The sequence below is a fragment of the Leucoraja erinacea genome, chromosome 15 (genome assembly GCF_028641065.1).
Source record: "Leucoraja erinacea ecotype New England chromosome 15, Leri_hhj_1, whole genome shotgun sequence".
NCBI classification, from domain to species: Eukaryota; Metazoa; Chordata; class Chondrichthyes; order Rajiformes; family Rajidae; genus Leucoraja; species Leucoraja erinaceus.
In genome coordinates, this window is record NC_073391.1 from 42,603,274 (window position 1) to 42,622,080 (window position 18,807).

General features: G+C 45.6%; 1 protein-coding gene across 1 annotated transcript in view; it reads left to right on the forward strand.

Moving 5' to 3' along the window:
- The first annotated feature begins 1,022 nt into the window (after positions 1–1,022).
- lipf (lipase, gastric) overlaps positions 1,023–18,807 on the forward strand; it is a 31,901-nt gene continuing 14,116 nt past the window's right edge. Inside the window, exons 1-3 of the mRNA XM_055647264.1 lie at positions 1,023–1,138; positions 12,719–12,839; positions 16,529–16,649. Coding sequence (XP_055503239.1) covers positions 12,726–12,839; positions 16,529–16,649 — 235 coding nt within the window. The 5' untranslated portion in view covers positions 1,023–1,138; positions 12,719–12,725. The remainder of the gene's footprint in view (positions 1,139–12,718; positions 12,840–16,528; positions 16,650–18,807) is intronic.

Consider the following 18,807-nt stretch of genomic DNA (forward strand, 5'->3'; position numbering starts at 1 on the left):
AGGGGTCGGCCATTTGGGACTGAGATGAGGAAATGTTTTTCACCCAGAGAGTTGTGAATATCTGGAATTCTCTGCCACAGAAGGCATTCAAGGCCAATTCACTGGATGTTTTCAAGAGTTAGATTTAGCTCTTAGGGCTAAAGGAATCAAGGGATATGGGGGGGGGGGGGAGCAGGTTATACAGGCATTTGGATGGGCATGGTCTGATTAGGGATAGTCATTATGGCTTTATACGTGGGAGGTCGTGTCTCACAAATCTGATTGATTTTTTTGAAGACGTGACCAAAAAGGTCGATGAGGGCAAGCTGTAAATGTTGTGTACATGGATTTCAGTAAGGCATTCGACAAGGTTCCACATGGTCGGCTGCTCTGGAAGGTTAGGTCGCATGCAGGAATATAGTACTGAATATAGATGATCAGCCATGATCATATTGAATGGCGGTGCTGGCTCGAAGGGCCGGGTGGTCTCCTCCTGCACCTATTTTTCTGTTTTTCTATGTAGCTACGAGGTTGGTGTGGATTTATACTGGACGCAAGCGATAAGTGTGTGCCCCTACTATATGTAAGGTGCATGTAACAGACCCAGGTGTACAGCCCCAGGTATACATGTCCCCTTGTGCATAGTGCCAAGCGCGTTTTGTGGAAATCCACACCGATACCCTCGTTACAATGTGAGGTGTACAGCCCCAGGTGAACAGACATGTCCCCTTGTGCATAGTGCCAAGCGCGTTTTGTACAGCCCCAGGTGAACAGACATGTCCCCCTGTGCACAGTGCAAAGCGCGTTCACGCGGGCCCGCCAGCAAACCCCACCCCCCTCCCGGCAGCTCACTGTGACGTAGACAAAGGGGTGAGGGTGGCGGCGCGCGCTGATTGGCCCGGGGGCGCCGGCGTGTTGCTGAGCGGGGAAGGATCGAGCGGGAGCGCGCGGGCGCGACAGCGACAATCGCCGAAGCGGGAGCGCGCCGCTCGCGGGGCCGCGCGTCGTCGCCCCACCCCCCACCCCCCTCCCCTGCTGCTGTCGCTTCCGCGTGTTGGCTCGCACTCGCTCGAGCACCAACTGCCGGCAGGTTCCGGGATCCGCCGCGCGCTCCGGTACCGCCCGCCGCCGCCGCCGCCGCCGCCGCCTCCTCCACACGGTAAGAGTTGCCTCCTCCACCACCACACAATACGAGTTGCCGCCTACAAGTCAAGCTGTCAGGGACAGTAAAGTTGCACTGAGTCAGTGCCGAACAGGGTGGCTGCTTGGACTCTGAAAGGAATCTGTCAACTGGCCCAAGTCGCTGGAACTCGTAATTAAAGGGGGAAAACAGACCCTTCGGCCCAGTATGTCCATGCTGGCCATCGTGCCAAGTGCATCGGCCCCATCAAATGGGACTGTAAAGTTACATCCAGACAGTCCAGAACAGAGTGGGCTGCTTGGACTCTGAAATATGAAGAAAGACTGGATAGATTCGGTTTGTACTCGCTAGAATTTAGGAGATTGAGGGGGGATCTTATAGAAATTTACAAAATTCTTAAGGGGTTGGACAGGCTAGATGCAAGAAGATTGTTCCCGATGTTGGGGAAGTCCAGGACATGGGGTCACAGCTTAAGGATAAGGGGGAAATCTTTTAGGACCGATAAGAGAAAAACATTTTTCACACAGAGAGTGGTGAATCTCTGGAACTCTCTGCCACAGAAGGCAGTTGAGGCCAGTTCATTGGCTATATTTAAGAGGGAGTTAGATGTGGCCCTTGTGGCTAAAGGGATCAGGGGGTATGGAGAGAAGGCAGGTACAGGATACCGAGTTGGATGATCAGCCATGATCATATTGAATGGCGGTTCAGGCTCGAAGGGCCGAATGGCCTACTCCTGCACCTATTTTCTATGTTTCTATGAAAGGAACCTGTCAACTTGCATTGTTGGTTCAGGAGGATGTCACGGCAGAGATCAGAGGTGACATTCAATTCAATTCAATTCAATTCAATTCAACTTTATTGTCATTGCACAGATACAAGTATAGGTACAACGAAATGCAGTTTAGCGTCTGGTCATAGTCATAGTGCAAGATAGGAATAAAAAAGAAACAAAAATACAGAACAAGCATACATTAGAGTAAGAAGAGTACCGGTTAACAATGTGGATGGAAAGACCAAAGATATCTAGCCATGTGACTCCGAGTTCAGCAATGTAAGTGTGTTGTTGAAAAACCGGTTCGTCCAGTGAAGCTTTATGGGTGGAGTTGAGGAACAAGAAAGGGATTGTCACGTTCTTGGGGGTCTCCACAGTCCCCTGAATAGTCAACGGGAATTAGAAGAATAAATATACCAGGAGATTGCAGACAGCTGCAGGTCAAATAAGGTTGTTGTAGAAGGGGATATGAACTTATCCAATATAGACTGGGAAAACCATAGTGTGAAGGGTTTAAATGGGGTGCAATTCCCCAAAAGTGTTCAGGAGAGTTTTCTTAATCAGCATGTAGAGGCCCCCACACGTGAGGCATTTGAATGGGAAAGGTCTGATTAGGGATAGTCAGTATGGTTTTGTACGTGGGAGATCGTGTCTCACAAATGTGATTGATTTTTTTGAAGACGTGACCAAAAAGGTCGATGAAGGCAGAGCTGTAAATGTTGTGTACATGGATTTCAGTAACATGGATTCGGCAAGGTTCCACATTGTAGGCTGCTCTGGAAGGTTAGATTGCATAGGATCCAAGGAGAGATAGCTGAATGGATAGCAAAATTGCTCCATTGAAGGAAGCAGAGGGTGATGATGGAAGGTTGCTCCTTGGACTGGAGGCCTGTGACTAGTGGTGTGCCACAGGGTTCGGTGCTGGGCCCGTTACTGTTTGTCATCTACATCAATGATTTGGATGACAACATTCAGGGCAAGATTAGCAAGTTTGCTGATTATACAAAAGTGAGTGGCTTTGAAGATAGTGAAAATTGCAACAGAATCTGGATCGATTGGCCAGGTGGGCGGAGAAATGGTTGATGGAATTTAATACAGAGAAGTCTGAGGTGTTGCAATTTAAGACGTCAAACAAGGGCAGCACCTACACAGTAAATGGTAGGCCTCTGGGTAGTGTTTAAGAAGGAACTGCAGATGCTGGAGAATCGAAGGTTACACAAAAAAGCTGGAGAAACTCAGCGGGTGCAGCAGCATCTATGGAGCGAAGGAAATAGGCAACGTTTCGGGCCGAAACATCTGAAGAAGGGTTTCGGCCCGAAACGTTGCCTATTTCCTTCGCTCCATAGATGCTGCTGCACCCGCTGAGTTTCTCCAGCTTTTTTGTGTGGCCTCTGGGTAGTGTTGTAGAGCAGAGGGACCTAAGAGTACAAATGCATGGTTCCTTGAAGATCGAGTTGCAGGTAGATAAGGTGTTCAAAAAGGCTTTTGACATTTTGGCCTTCATCAGAATTGATTATAGTAAGTTGGGAGTTCATGTTGTAGTTGTATAAGACATTGGTGAGAATATTTAGAATATTGTGTTCAGTTCTGGGCACCATGTTATAGGAAAGATATTGTCAAGCTTGAAAGGGTTCAGAAAAGATTTACGAGGATAGTGCCTGGACTAGAGGGTGTGAGCTATAGGGAGCCATTGAGTAGGCTGGGTCTCTATTCCAAGGTGCCCAGGAGGATGAGGAGTGATCTTATAGAGGTGTACAAAATCATGCGAGGAATAGATCGAGGAGAAGCACAGTCTCTTGCCCAGAGTAGGGGAATCGAGGAGCAGAGGACATAGGTTCAAGATGAAGGGGAAAAGATTTAATAGAAATCTGAGGGGTAACCTTTTCACACAAAGGGTGGTGGGTGTATGGAACAAGCTGCCAGAGGAGGTAGTTGAGGTTGGGACTATACCATTGTTTAAGAGACAGTTAGACAGGTACATGGGTAGGACAGGGTTGGAGGGATATGGGCCTAGCACAGGCACATTAGACTAGTGTAGCCGGGACATTGTTGGCCGGTGTGAGTAAGTTGGGCCGAAGTGATTCCACACTGTATCACTCTATGACTCTTAAGTAGCTGGAACTCGCACTGCTGCAATTAACAGGCCCTTCTGCCCCTCATGTCCATCATGCAAAGTGGGACTGCTCCTCAAAAGGGACTGAGAGTTAGTTGCTGGAGTAACTCAGCAGGTCGGGCAGCATCTCTGGAGAACATGGATAGGTGACGTTTCGGGTCGACAGTTACAATTCAGACTGACCTGCTGAGTTATTCCAGCATTCTGTTTCTCTACACTAAACTATGCCAATTTTCCTGTCATATGCAAATTTACTAATCAGTCCGATTTTCCACCCTGCTTCCTGCTCCTCCGTCTACGCCGCATCTGCGCTCAGGATGAGGTGTTCCATACCAGGGCATTGGATATGTCCTCATTCTTTAGGAAACGTGGGTTCCCCAGTTCCATTATAGATGAAGCTCACACTAGGACCTCCTCGATATCCTGTAGCTTCGCTCTAACTCCACCGCCCCCCATTCGTAACAAGGACAGAGCCCTCCTTGTCCTCACCTTCCACCCCATCAGCCGTCGCATACAGCATATAATCCTCCAACATTTTCGCCACCTCCAACGGGATCCCCCTACTAACCACATCTTCCCATCTCTACCCCTTTCTGCTTTCCCTCCGAAACTCCCTGGTCAACTTGGCCCTTCCCACCAAACCACCCCCTCCCCGTGTACTTTCCCCTGCAACAGCAGGAGATGCAACACTTGTCCCTGCACCCTCCTCCATCTGCTCCACATAAGGACCCAAACAGTCTTTCTAGGTGTGGCAGAGGGTCACATGCACCTCCTCCAACCTCATCTACTGTATCCGCTGTTCCAGTTGTCAACTTCTGTACATCGGCGAGACCATGCGCAGGCTCGGCGATCGTTTAGCTGAACACCTCCGCTCAATACGTCGTAACCTATCTGATCTCTTGTTGGCTCAGCACTTCAACTTCCCCTCCCATTACCAATCTGACCTTTCTGTCCTGGGCCTCCTCCATTGTCAGAGTGAGGCCCAGCGCAAATTGGAGGAAAAGCATCTCATATTTTACTTGGGTAGTTTACACCCCAGCATTATGAACATTGACGTCTCTAACTTCAGATAGCCCTTGCTTTCTCTCTCCCTCCCCTTCCCTTTCCCAGTTCTCCCACCAGTTTTACTATCTCCGCCTGTATTATATCTTTGTCCCGGCCCCCACCCCTGACATCTGTCTGAAGAAGGGTCTTGACACAAAACGTCACCCATTCCTTCTCTCCAGAGATGCTGCCTGTCCCGCTGAGTTATTCCAGCATTTTGTGTCTAAAGCTGTTTCTATGTCTGGCTGCGGCGGCTTTGACAGTCCGGAGTCGCCTTCCAGCAGGAAGTGCTTCAATTAGTTTGTGGCCATGGTGAGAGGGGTCAGAGATGATCTTGCACGATCGCTTCCTGGCCCTTGCAGTGTACAGTTCGTCAACGGGGGGAAGGTTGCAGCCAACACCCTTCTCGGCTGATCGGACGATTCGCTGCAGACTCCGGTTGTCATGCTGGGTGGTTGAGCCAAACCAGACCATGATGGAGAAGGTGAGCACAGGCTCTATGATGGCAGTATAAAGCTGGACCATCATTGCCTGTGGCAGATTGTGTTTTCTCTGCTGCTGCAGGAAGTACATCCTCTGTTGGGCCTTTTTGACTGTGGAGTAGATGATGGCCTCCCATTTAAGGTCCCTGGAGATGATGGTTCCAAGGAACTTAAATTACTCCACAGCTGTGACTGCGGTGCTGTTTATGCTGAGTGGGGGTAGGGGAGGGGGAAGCTCTCCCCATTTGGCAGTGCCAGACATTCTGAAACCTCATATTTCACTTGGGCTGCTCTCTTCCCTCTCTTCTCTGCTCTCAACTCAGCAACTGAGTTGTTGGTACAACCCAGCAGTCTGAATGCTGTTTTCTCTAATTTCATATAACTTCTGCCTTCCCTCCCCACCCTTCTCTTCCCCCGCCCTAGTGTCCTACCAGTTCCACTGTTCGCATCCTTCTATCCCTTTTGTTATCACAGCAATGGGCCATTATGGATTCCATGGATTTTCAGATTGAAAAGTGGAGGTCATTTGTTGCCAGCCCTGATTTGTTCTGGTATTTTACCCCTACCTCCACTTTTCAATCTGAAGAAGGGTTCCGACCCAAAATGTCACATATTCCTTATCTCCAGAGATGCTGCTTGACTCGCTGAGTTACTCGAGTGTTTTGTGTCTATCGTCAGTATAAACCAGCATCTGCTGTTCCTTTCTACCCCCTGAAACATTCTCCCCTCTCTATGCAGCACAAGCATTGCTTGAAGATTCTGCCAGTTTATCTTTAATGGTTAAAAGCAGCTTATAACTATGGGCGTTATGGTAGCATAGAGATAGAGTTGCTGAGGTCTGTTAAAATGAAGGTTTACTGTATATGTGTTTTGTGCTGGTATCTTTGACTGGACTTTATCTTGCACTAAATGTTATTTAACATTATTCCCTTGTTTCTGCACACTGTGGAGGGCTCAATTTTAATCATGTGTAGTCTCTCCGCTGACTGGTTAGCACGCAACAAAAGCTTTTCACTCTACCTCGGTAGATCAGTTCGGTTTAGGGGGACTGAGCGAAGGTGTTCAGCGAAATGATCGCCGAGCCTGCGCTTGGTCTCGCCGATCTATAGGAGCCAACCTCTGTAGGAGGATCAACCTGATCTCCTGGTTGCCAAACACTTTAATTACCCTTCCCATTCCCATTCTGACCTTTCTATCCTAGGCCACCATTGTCAGTGAGGCCACACACAAATTGGAGTGACAGTATCTCATATTTTGCTTGGCAGCTTACAACTGTGGTATGAGTATTGATTTCTCCAATTTCAAATAACCCTTGCAATCTCTTTCTCTCTCCATCCTATCCCCCACCCAAGACATACCATCTTCAAAGTCATCTTGTTGAATCTCATTGTACTCGTTCTTACCTAACAAACAGCTAACAATCACCTGTTTCCTTTATCATCGTTACTTTTTTTTGCGATTTCTTTCATTCATTTGTTCTATATCTCTCTACATCATCGTCTATCTCTCTACATCCATCTATCCCCGACTCTCAGTCTGAAGAAGTGCCTCGACCCAAAACGTGACCTATTCCTTTTCTCCAGAGATGCCGCCTGTCCCGCTGAGTTACTCCAGCTTTTTGTGTCTATCTTTGATGTGATGGTTGCGTTGGGCAATGTCAGAAACCCGTGACCTTGCATTGTGTGATCCGAGTCAGGTTACCCACAGCCTCAGCTTCCATTGGGACAGCCAAGCGATCACCCCATTGATGTAGTTCTGTCACGCCACACTAATCCTCCACATCATTGCGTTGCCACCTAACTGAGGAATATCATGACATGAGATCTGTAAACACTCTCAATGACCTTGTTATCAGTTCCAAACACGTTGCTGCTGGTTCTGTGAATAGGCGCCAGTCAACAATTTTGTATTTCATCTGAACGAGTTAGCGTTTCTCTCCAGTGGTATGGTTAATGCCCTTAAGAACACTAAGAGAGGTCTGGATAGAGTAGATGCGGAGAGGATGTTTCCACTGGTGGGAGAGTCTAGGACCAGAGGCCATAGCCTCAGCATAAAAGGTCGTACCTTTAGAAAGGAGACGAGGAGAAATTTCTTTTGTCAGAGTTTCAGTTTAGTTTATTGTCACGTGTACCGAGGTACAGTGAAACACTTTTTGTTGCGTGCGAACCAGTTAGTAGAAAGACAATACGTGGTTATAATCAATCCATTTACAGCGTATAGATACATGATAAGGGTATAACGTAAAGCCAACAAAGCCCGGTCAAAGATAGTCCGAGGGACATCAGAGGTCGATAGTAGTTCATCACTGCTCTCTGGTTGTGGTGGGATGATTCAGTTGCCTGATAACAGCTGGGAAGAAACAGTCCCTGAATCTGCTGGTGTGCGTTTTCACACTTCTAGATCTGTTGCCTGATGGGATAGGGGAGACGAGGGAGTGGCCAGGGTGCAACCATGTGAGACTCATCCTTGATTATGCTGCTAGCCTTGCTGAGGCAGCGTGAGGTATAAATGGAGTCAATAGAAGGGAGGTTGGTTGGTTGGTGTGATGGCCTGGGTTGTGTCCATCATTTCGCTGCATTTTCTTATGGTCCTGGATGGAGCTGTTCCCAAACCAAGCTAGTACCTGTAATAACTACACATATCATGTTAAAATGCTTTCTATGGTGCATGTGTAGAAGGTGGTGAATCTGTGGAATTCATTGCCACAGACGGCCGTGGAGGCCGTCATTGTGTAGTTTTAAGGTGGAGATTGACAGATTCATGATTAGTAAGTGGTCCAGGTACACATCACCCTCCACTATGTTTAAAAAAGAACGTGCCCTACTCATCCCAAAGATGTGCTGCTCTAAGTGTCAGCATTAGCTGCCATGAATGCTTTGTTTTCACAAGACGAAATAAGTGAAAAAGTAGAAACAAGGAACTGCAGATGCTTATTTATACCAAAGGTAGACAAAGTGCTGGAGTAACTCAGCGGATCTGGAGAAAAAGGTGACAGGTCAAAGTATGAAGGCGGCTCCCACCTGAAATGTTACTCATCCTTTTTTCTCCAGAGGCACTGCATGACCCGCCGAGTTACTGCAGCACTTTATATCTACCTTCAAAATAAGTGAGAGGATGTTAGTGCAGAGGAGTAAAACTGAACCTTGAAAGCAAGAAAAAACAATCTGAAAATAAAAGTGCTGGAGTAAAGGGCCTGTCCCACTTTCACGACCTCTGCCGAGTTTCCCTTGACATACTCGCAGCATGATCGTCAGGTAGGATGTGATGCTAGTCGTAGGTAGTCGTGGCATCAAGTAGGCCGGGGCGTTTTTCTAGCCTGATAAAAAATGTCCACGAGTGAAAAAGGTCGTGAATTAGGTCATGAAAGTGGGACAGGCCCTTTACTCAGTAGGCCAGGCAGCGTCTGTGGAGAACATGGACAGGCAACGTTTCGGGTCGGGACCCGCCTTCAGACTGATTGTGGCAATGGGGAAAAGCCGGACAGGAGGTGGGCGCGAGCCAAAGCCTGGCAAGTGATAGGTGGATACAGGTGAGAAGGGTTTATAAGTGTTAGTTGTCAATTAAGTTCTTCTGCATGCTACATTCTCGTATAAATCGAGGGAGAAAATGTACCTGTTTTGTTTAATGAGAGTTGTGCATAAAGAGCAATGGTTTTTAATATGCGGTATGGTGGCGTAGCGGTAGAGCTACTACCTTACAATGCCTGAGACCGGGTTTGATTCTGACTACGGGTGCTTGCCTGTATGGAGTTTCTACGTTCTCCCCGTGACCTGCGTGGGTTTTCTCCGAGATCTTCGGTTTCCTCCCACACTCCAAAGAAGTACCAGTTTGTAGGTTCATTGGCTTGGTATAAATGTAAAATTGTCCCTGGTGTGTGTAGGGTATTGTTAATGTGTGCGGGGATTACTGGTTGGTGCGGAATTGGTGGGCCGAAGGGCCTGTTTACACACTATCTCTAAACTAAACTAAACAACTCTTGAATTCCCTACTTTTTGTTTTGCTGTTTCTTTTGCAGCTATCTGATTTACTCGTTGAATATCATTAGCAGGTTCTGTTTGCAGTGTTATCTCTATATTCCAGATAAACAAAGTTTGGACTTTTCCACTTAGTTTGAGTCGAACCCAGTTCTAGTTGGAAGTTTGCCTCAATAATATTTGGAATTAAAGGCATTCTATTTTATTTTATCCAATGGTATAACATTTACCTGTTTAAAATAAAATGCTGCAATTTGCTTTAGTTTAACGTTGTTTAGTTTAGCATAGTTTAGTTTAGTTTAGAGATATAGCATGGAAACGGCCCTTCGGCCCCATCATATCCATGCTGACCATCAATCATCCATTAACACTAGTTCCATTTTATCTCACTTTCTCATCCAATCCCTACACACACTAGGGGCAATTTACAGAGGGCCAAATAACCTACAAAGCAGGCAGTAAAGAAAGCGAATGGTATGTTAGCTTTCATTGCAAAAGGATTTGAGTATAGGAGCAGGGAGGTTCTACTGCAGTTGTACAGGGTCTTGGTGAGACCACACCTGGAGTATTGCGTACAGTTTTGGTCTCCAAATCTGAGGAAGGACATTATTGCCATAGAGGGAGTGCAGAGACGGTTCACCAGACTGATTCCTGGGATGTCAGGACTGTCTTATGAAGAAAGACTGGATAGACTTGGTTTATACTCTCTAGAATTTAGGAGATTGAGAGGGGATCTTATAGAAACTTACAAAATTCTTAAGGGGTTGGACAGGCTAGATGCAGGAAGATTGTTCCCGATGTTGGGGAAGTCCAGGACAAGGGGTCACAGCTTAAGGATAAGGGGGAAATCCTTTAAAAACCGAGATGAGAAGAACTTTTTTCACACAGAGAGTGGTGAATCTCTGGAACTCTCTGCCACAGAGGGTAGTTGAGGCCAGTTCATTGGCTATATTTAAGAGGGAGTTAGATGTGGCCCTTGTGGCTAAGGGGATTAGGGGGTATGGAGAGAAGGCAGGTACGGGATACTGAGTTGGATGATCAGCCATGATCATATTGAATGGCGGTGCAGGCTCGAAGGGCCGAATGGCCTACTCCTGCACCTAATTTCTATGTTTCTAAACCCACATGTCTTTGGAATGTGGGAGGAAACTGAAGCACCTGGAATAAATACATGCGGTCACAGGGAGGATGTGTTCCCATAGCTGACATCCGCGGCCGATCGGTGGGTCGAATTTTCCACCTGCGGTCGGAGCTCTGGAACCGGCAGATCTGTTCCCATAGCCGACTTTGAAGGCGGACTTTGCGGGCCGGTATTCCAGCCCCTCGGCAGCCTAGGCAGAACATTCCGGTACCGTTGGACTCTTCTCAGAGGCGTGACCTCTGTTGCTTCGGCAAAACGGATAATCCAGGAAGGCTCTGGAACCAAGGATGCTGGATAATCGGTGGTGGGCATCGATATTTAAGGCTGAGGTAAATCAGTTTCAAGCACGAAAGGCACCAGCAGGCACCTGTTTTCTTTGTTTCTGTAAACAAAGGGAAAAAAAGGGCCTTGGGGGAAAAGATGAAGTAAAACTAATTGCCTATCAGGGCGGCACAGCTGTCAGAGATGCTGCCTCACAGTGCCGGAGATCCGGGTTGGATCCTAAACTCAGGTACTGTCTGTATAGAGTTTGCACGTTCTCCCTGTGACTGCGTGGGTCTCCTCTGGATGCTCCGGTTTCCTCCCACATCCCAAAGGCGTGCGGGTTTGTACTTCAATTGCCTGTAAATAGCCCCCAGTGTGTAGGGAATGGATGAGTAAGTGGGATAACATAGAATCAGTGTGTGAATGGATGATCAATGGTCGACGTGGACTGAAGGGCCTGTTTCCCTTCTGTATCTCTAAACTCCCAAAGAATTGACAGCGGCAGACACTGTATGTTTTCTGATGGCGAAGACCTTTAGGATTATTGCCCTAATTCCTAATTATCATAGAATAGGTGGGGCAAATGTATATTTAAATATTAGTAATGTCACAACGTGGCAGTACTTTTACTTTGTATGTGATTGCTGTACAATGTTATCATGCTCCACTGACAATTAATCAGCATTAATCATTATTTAGTCATTTTCTTTATAGCCACAATGAAGCAATAGAAACAGTGGAGTTTTTCTGCACTCTTGGACCAGAGTGAACCTTCACATCCTTCAATCAGCAAATTGGGTTTTAGTGTCTCAAGTTTTAAATATTAAATAAAGTTTGGAAAAAGTAAGGACAACCGCTGAGAGCAGGGGGGAAGAGCGACCGGCTGGGTGGGCTTTTCGGTGAACTTTTGTAACTTTGCCGGCACCAAAACGTGGCGATTCTTGTGTACCACACACTATCCTACAAACACTAGTGACAATTTTGTGTTGATATCAAGCCAATGAACCTACAAACCTGTACGTCTTTGGAGTGTGGGAGGAAACTGAAGATCTCGGAGAAAACCCATGCAGTTCACAGGGAGAATGTGCAAAATCCATACAGACAGCACCCGTAGTAAGGATCGAACCCGGGTCTCTGGCGCGGTGAGGCAGCAGCTCTACCCACTGTGCTGGGTTGTATACAAAACAAAGTATACCACTGTACCTTGGTGCATGTGACCATAAAGTATCATTGAATAGAATTGAAATATTTGCCCAATTGCTCTCATAAAAATGCCTGAGGGATGTGGAAATAATTTTGCCCATTCATATTGCAGATGAGGCAACTTAAAATCTGTTTTAACTTTGTTCCATATAAGCTGCTGCTAAATATGTTGTTTATAGAATAGAGCTAATATTGAGGACTGGGATTCTAGCTATTTATTGCTATTGCATAATTATTGGGATAACATCGAACTAGTGTGTACGGGTGATTGATGTGGACTTGGTTGTTGTAAGGACCTGTATCACTGAACGCAACTCAAATCAACTCAACTCAATCAAAACTCAACTAAACTAAAGTTGTCAGTGTCATTAAAAAAAAAAAAATTGTCTAAAGCTGTTCATTCGTAACATGTTTTCATTTCTGCTTGGATAATTTGTAATAACTGCTGATTGGTGTGCACATCCTCTGTGGGCTGAAGCCCCCCCCTGTACGATGCAAACATTTAGCCCAGTTCTCTTTTTTTGTTTCCTACTCAACACGTAAATCTCGGTGCAAGTGATTCTGACGTGTGTTTTCACCATTTATTATCCATTTGTTGACTCCAAACAGAAGATGATCCATCTACTTTTGACGCTGCTGCTTTTAATGCAATTTGGAGACGTTTGCTCGCTGCGAAACAGTTCTCGCAATGATTCATTCGTGGATCCTGAAGCCTACATGAATATTGTAAGTTAAACAGTTGTGTTTCTCTTTAGAGATGGTAATATTGCTTAGTTTGACAATGCATTTTTGGTAAAGATAAAATGCTGGATTAACTTAGCAGGCCAGGCAGCATCACTGGAGAATATATGTGTGTGTGTGTGCGTGTGTATGTAAATGTGTGTGTCTGCACTTGGTCTAGTATATATATATGTGTGTGTGTGTGTATGCACGCGCGCGTGCGCACACATGTGTGTGGATACACGCGCACACACACACCCCTCCATTGCCAGAGTGAGACCACATGCAAACTGGAGGAACAGCACCTCATGTTCCACTTGGGTAGTTTACAATGTGTGCTTGCGCCTCTCTCTCTGCACACATGTATAAAGATAGAGAGAGATGCACACCCACCCAAACGGAATATGAAGTGATGTTCTTTCAGTTTGCGTGTAGCCTCAAGCAATGGAGGAGGCCCAGGACAGAGTCAGTAGGGGAAAGGGAGTTCAAATGATTATTGCAATTTTATTATTATAATATATATGAAAATGATATGTGTAGTTATTACTAGATATATATCTAGTGTGCTGCTTCTGAATGGATGGATTTGCAGTGTGACACCAAGAGGCTGGGATCCACTCTCAATAGACAATAGGTGCAGGAGGAGGCCATTTGGCCCTTCGAGCCAGCACCACCATTCAATGTGATCATGGATGATCATCCCCAATCAGTACCCCGTTCCTGCCTTCTCCCCATACCCCCTGACTCCACTATTTTTAAGAGCCCTATCTAGCTCTCTCTTGAAAGCATCCAGAGAACCTGCCTGCACCGCCCTTTGAGGCGGAGAATTCCACAGACTCACCACTCTCTGTGAGGAAAAAGTGTTTCCTTATCTCTGTTCTAAGGGATCTGCTCTAAGGGATCCACTCTCCAGGGATCTGGTGGTGCCCACATGAGACATGTATGTGGACAGCTTATTCCAGATACATGTGAGGCTTTATTTGAAGTTCCAAGAAATTACTAATCCAATTGAGGAAACAATGTATCTTAAGTGTAATTTAACGATTTGGGGGAAACAAAACTAGAAGAAGCTGGCTGTACCATCAATAAAGGGGAACTGGTGTTTTTAGTTTAGTTTAGAGATACAGCGTGGAAACAAGCCCCTCGGCCCACCGACCAGTGATCTCCGCACATTAACACTATCCAACACACACTAAGGAAAACTTACCAAAGCCAATTAACCTGCAAACGTGTACATCTTTACAGTCCATTGAGATAGAAAATCTCAATGCAAATGAATTGCAGATACAAATTTCTTGATTAGTACGGGTATCAGAGGGGAGAAAGCAGGAGAATGGGGTTAGGAGGGAGAGATGGATCAACCATGGTTGAATGGCGGAGTAGACTTGATGGGATGAATGGCCTAATTCTACTCCTATCACTTTTGACCTTAATTGTTCACTTTGCACAACTGCTGGAGTCATTTGGGGGACTTTTTACCCAGGAAAAAGAAGCTAGTGCAATTGAAATGTCAGGAGATGAATTGAATTTCCTGCCCAAGACGGAACAGATAGTTGCCCTGCTCTCAGCTGAGCCAAATATGAACCGCACAACTTTAGACGCCACGGTGGCGCATTGGTAGATTTGCTGCCTCACAGAGCCAGAGACCTAGGATCGACCCTGACTATGGGTGCTGTCCATATGGTGCTGTTTGAACTTCTCCCTGTGATCGCGTGGGTTTTCTCAGTGTGCTCCAGTTTCTTTCTACACTCCAAGGGTGTACAGGTTTGTAGGTTAATTGGCTTCTGTAAATTGCCCCTAATGTGTAGGATACAAAACTGTGATAACTTGGAACTGGTCTTCTTCTTCTTCTTGCGTATGGCGTGCCCAGCCTAAGGTTGTCGGACAACTTGGTCTATTTGATCTTATTTGATTGTGCACGCCGGGTTGATTCCATTTGTCGAAACAGGGCGGACCACGTGAAGGTTGCAATCCCCCCCCCCCCCCCCCCCCCCCCGGAACTGGTCTATGGGTGATCGATGGTCGGTGTGGACTCAGTGGGCCGAATGGCTCGTTTCCATGCTGCACCTCTAAACTGAACCAAACAACAGTTTTTCTTCAGATGGGCACAAAATGCTGGAGTGACTCAGCGAGTCAGGCAGCATCTCTGGGGAAAAAAGGAATCAATGATGTTTCCAGTCGGAACCGTTCTTCAGAACCGACCCGTTCCGACCCAGACCCAATGTTCTCTCTCTGACAGCCTGGGTTTCCTCCGGGCGCTCCAGTTTCCTACCAAATCCCAAAGATGTGCAAATTTGTAGATTAATTGGCCTCTGTAAATTTCCCCTATGAGTGCATGTGAAAGTGGGATAGCACAGAGCTAGTGTGAATGGTGATCGATGTTCGTCGTGGACTTTCACTGTTTGGTAAGTTTCAATGGGTTGAAGCTTGCCTGAGGGTTTCAGAGCAGAAGGGGTGATGTTTGAACCACAAAATCTCCCAGCAGTGGAAATTAACCAATTCTGGCTGAAGTAAGCATGGGCCTGCCTAATAGTTATAATGTCAAGATCGAATCCGCATCGCTGGTGCTGTAAGGCAGCGACTCTACCGCTGCGCCACCATCCTCTTATTATTTTGTACAGTTCAGGCAACATTTCCGCAGATGCAGCCTGATTTATTTTGAATAGATTTCTATTTAACACTGAGCGTATGATGGTTCTCAGTGGTTCTGATTAGGCCTGGATATTTCTGTGGTATTTTCCTTTACCTGGGCTTTTACCTATCACTTACTTGTAGGTATGTTACAAAACCTACCTGAATCGTGGCTGAGCATCTGCCCCACCCCTTGTGTGTGATTTTGGCGCTGTTTGGAGGGGGCGGGTTTAAAACGCGATTTTTACTAGGCTGTTCCAATCGCAGATGTTCAGCCTAGTAAATCATTAACGGAGAATCGCTGCAAGACCCGGTCGCAAAAGCTATTATTAGTTTTATAGGCCTCGAATAATAGATATAATAGTTTTAAAAGCTCTCGTTCACTCCGCAACCTCTCGCAGCCCCAGGGTTTTATAAAGCAAACTATTAAAGGTATGTACCTTATTTTTACATTAAATGGGGCATATATATAACCCTGTATATCAAGTTATCTATAGCGAGTAGTTCATTTTGGGCTTTTTATATCCCGCAGTATTTTTCTCGGCATTTGAGGGCACTAATCCAGCGCGATATCAACGTTCTAAACCAGCGCGTTCCACATGAACCCACTAGAAAGCCAATTTAAATGGGCATTTATTTACAGCAATTGAACACTAAATTCCTTCTATTTGGCCTATAAATTAATGTAAATTAGATATAAAAATCATGTTATATTGTGAATTATTTGTGAATAATCTTTGGACACTTAGGCTATTTAAAAATGTTAATCTTTCCTTAAGAAATGGGCTTTTGACTATCCAAGATCACAGCTTTTTTGTAATGTCCATTGAAAATCAATAGGGAACAAGATGCTAATTTCCGAGTATGAAAATGGCCATAACTTGTTTAATACTTGAGATATGAAAGTGAATTTGGTGTCAAATTAAACTTATTGTTATGCTTTATCTGATGGGATAAATTGCAGACTTGATTTTTAAAATCTCAAAATTTTGTAACATTGCTATTACTTGGGCTTTGTTTTGCGTAGACCCTAAACAACTATCTTGTGTTATCTGCTGTTCCAGTATCAACTTATCACCTACCATGGTTATCCCAGTGAGGAGTACGATGTGATGACTTCTGATGGTTATATCCTTTCTATAAACAGAATTCCCTATGGAAGAAATGGAACAAAGTCACCTGAAGGTAACATGAGATGGCACTTGATGTATTAATAAAGAAGGCTTAGATGTGGTAGATTAAAGATAAAAATATTTCACTTCTATGAATTTCCAAGAATTTTCCAAGAATATGCCTTATGCGTATAATAAAATGACGAATATGAAATTAAACACAAAAATTAGTCAAAAATGCATTTACATATGATTAGCCTATTTATCATTATTTCTCTCGGAACCCCTAGAGACATCTCGCAGAACCCTAGCGTTCCGGGGAACCCCGGTTGAGAAATGCTGGTTTATGGTCTAAACACATTAGTGAAAAAAATAACCAGGGGAAAAAAAGTATGTCCATAGTAGTGCAAAGATATTCTGGTGTTGAGGTGGGGTTAGGGTTGTGCGGTTTGCTTCAATAACCTGATAGTTGTAGAAAAGTAGCGCTTGCTGAACCTGGTGGTGGGACATCAGGTCTTCAGGCTTCTGTGTCTCCTACCTGATGGTAGCAGAAGAGTGTATGGCCCGAAGAGCGTCTTTGATGATTGATGCCGCCTTGAGGCAGAGCCTGTGTAGTTGCTTTAATCGTGGGGAAGGCAGTGCCCCTGATGGGCTGGGTTGAGTCCTCACTCCCTGCAGCCTTTTGTGTTCCTCGTGTGCGATGCAAATGGCAACCAGTCAGTACTTTCTACAGTGCATCTGTGAAAATGTGGGAAAGTATTTGCTGATGTGCCAAATCTCTTTAAATAACAAAAAATAGAGGCGCTGGCACATTACCTTCTTCATTACAGCTGTGTGCTGGGCCCAGGATAGGTATGAGGGTGATTGTTGGTCAGTGCAGATTCAGAGGGCCGAAGGGCCTGTATCCAGAGTGTATTTTACCTGAAATACATATTTTCCTTAAGACTTTAGACTTTATGTCTAAGACCTTAAAGGGTGGCACGGTGGCGCGGCGATACAGGTGCTGCCTGACGGCACCAGAGACCTGGGTTCGATCCTGACCACGGGTGCTGCCTGTACAGAGTTTGTACAATCTCCCCGTGACCATGTGGGTTTTCTCCGAGACGTTCCGCTTCCTCCCACATTCCAAAGATGTAGGTTAATTGGCTTTGTATAAGTGTAAATTGTCCCTAGTGTGTGGAGGATAGCATTAATGTGCGAGGATCGCTAGTCGGTGCGGACCCGGTGAGTCGAAGGGCCTGTTTCTCTAAACTAAACTAAACCTTAAGACTTTACTCTACCTACTTTAAACTCTGTTTTACAGATGCAGTGCAGAAACAGGCCATTCGGCCCTCGAGTCTGCGTCGTCCATCGATCACCTCGTACACTAACATTCTCCTACACACTAGGTGCCATTTTACATTTTTACCGAAACCAATTAATGTCTAAACCTGTATGCCTTTGGGATGTGGGAGAGAACCCGGAGAAAACCCATGCGGTCACAGGGGGAACGTACAAACTCCATACAGATATGATTGAACCTGGGTCTCTGGCGCTGTAAGGCAGCAACTCTACCGCTGCACCACTGTGCAGCCCACATTTCTGAACTAAACTAAATGGTATAGGCAGAATGTTCATACGAACACAGCACAAGATCACAGATGGAACCTGCAAACAGAAGCCTAGTGTAGACATTATGATCAAAGAGAGCAGAAGAAACATTTGTCACAATAGTTTAGGTTTGAATTTATTATTGTCAGGTGTGCCGCGCTACAGAGAAAAGCTTTGTTTTGGATGTTATGCAATCAAATCAGATAACGTAGAATAAAAGAACTGCAGATGGTGGTTATTACACAAAAGGACACAAAGTGCCGGAGTAACCGAACGAATCAGGCAGCATCTCAGGAGAACATGGATAGATGACATTTCAGGTCGGGACCCTTCTTCAGGCTGAATCAGGTCAGATAATAATTTATATTAAGTACAATCAAGATAAACTGAAGTACAATAGATTGTGCAAAGGGAAAGATACAGAATGTAGCTGTTACAGCAGCATTATGCAGCTATTTACAGGTAGAAAAGAGATTTAGAAGAGTGGGAAATTTAAAAGAGTGGATGATAGTTGACCCTCCTCCGGGCCCAGCACACAAAGAGTCACCACACACTGGTGTCATGAGGAGAGAAACTAAGCTTTGAGGTAGCATATGACCAAAATAGATTTCAGCAACAGCCTGAAAAGAGGAACCGTTCAC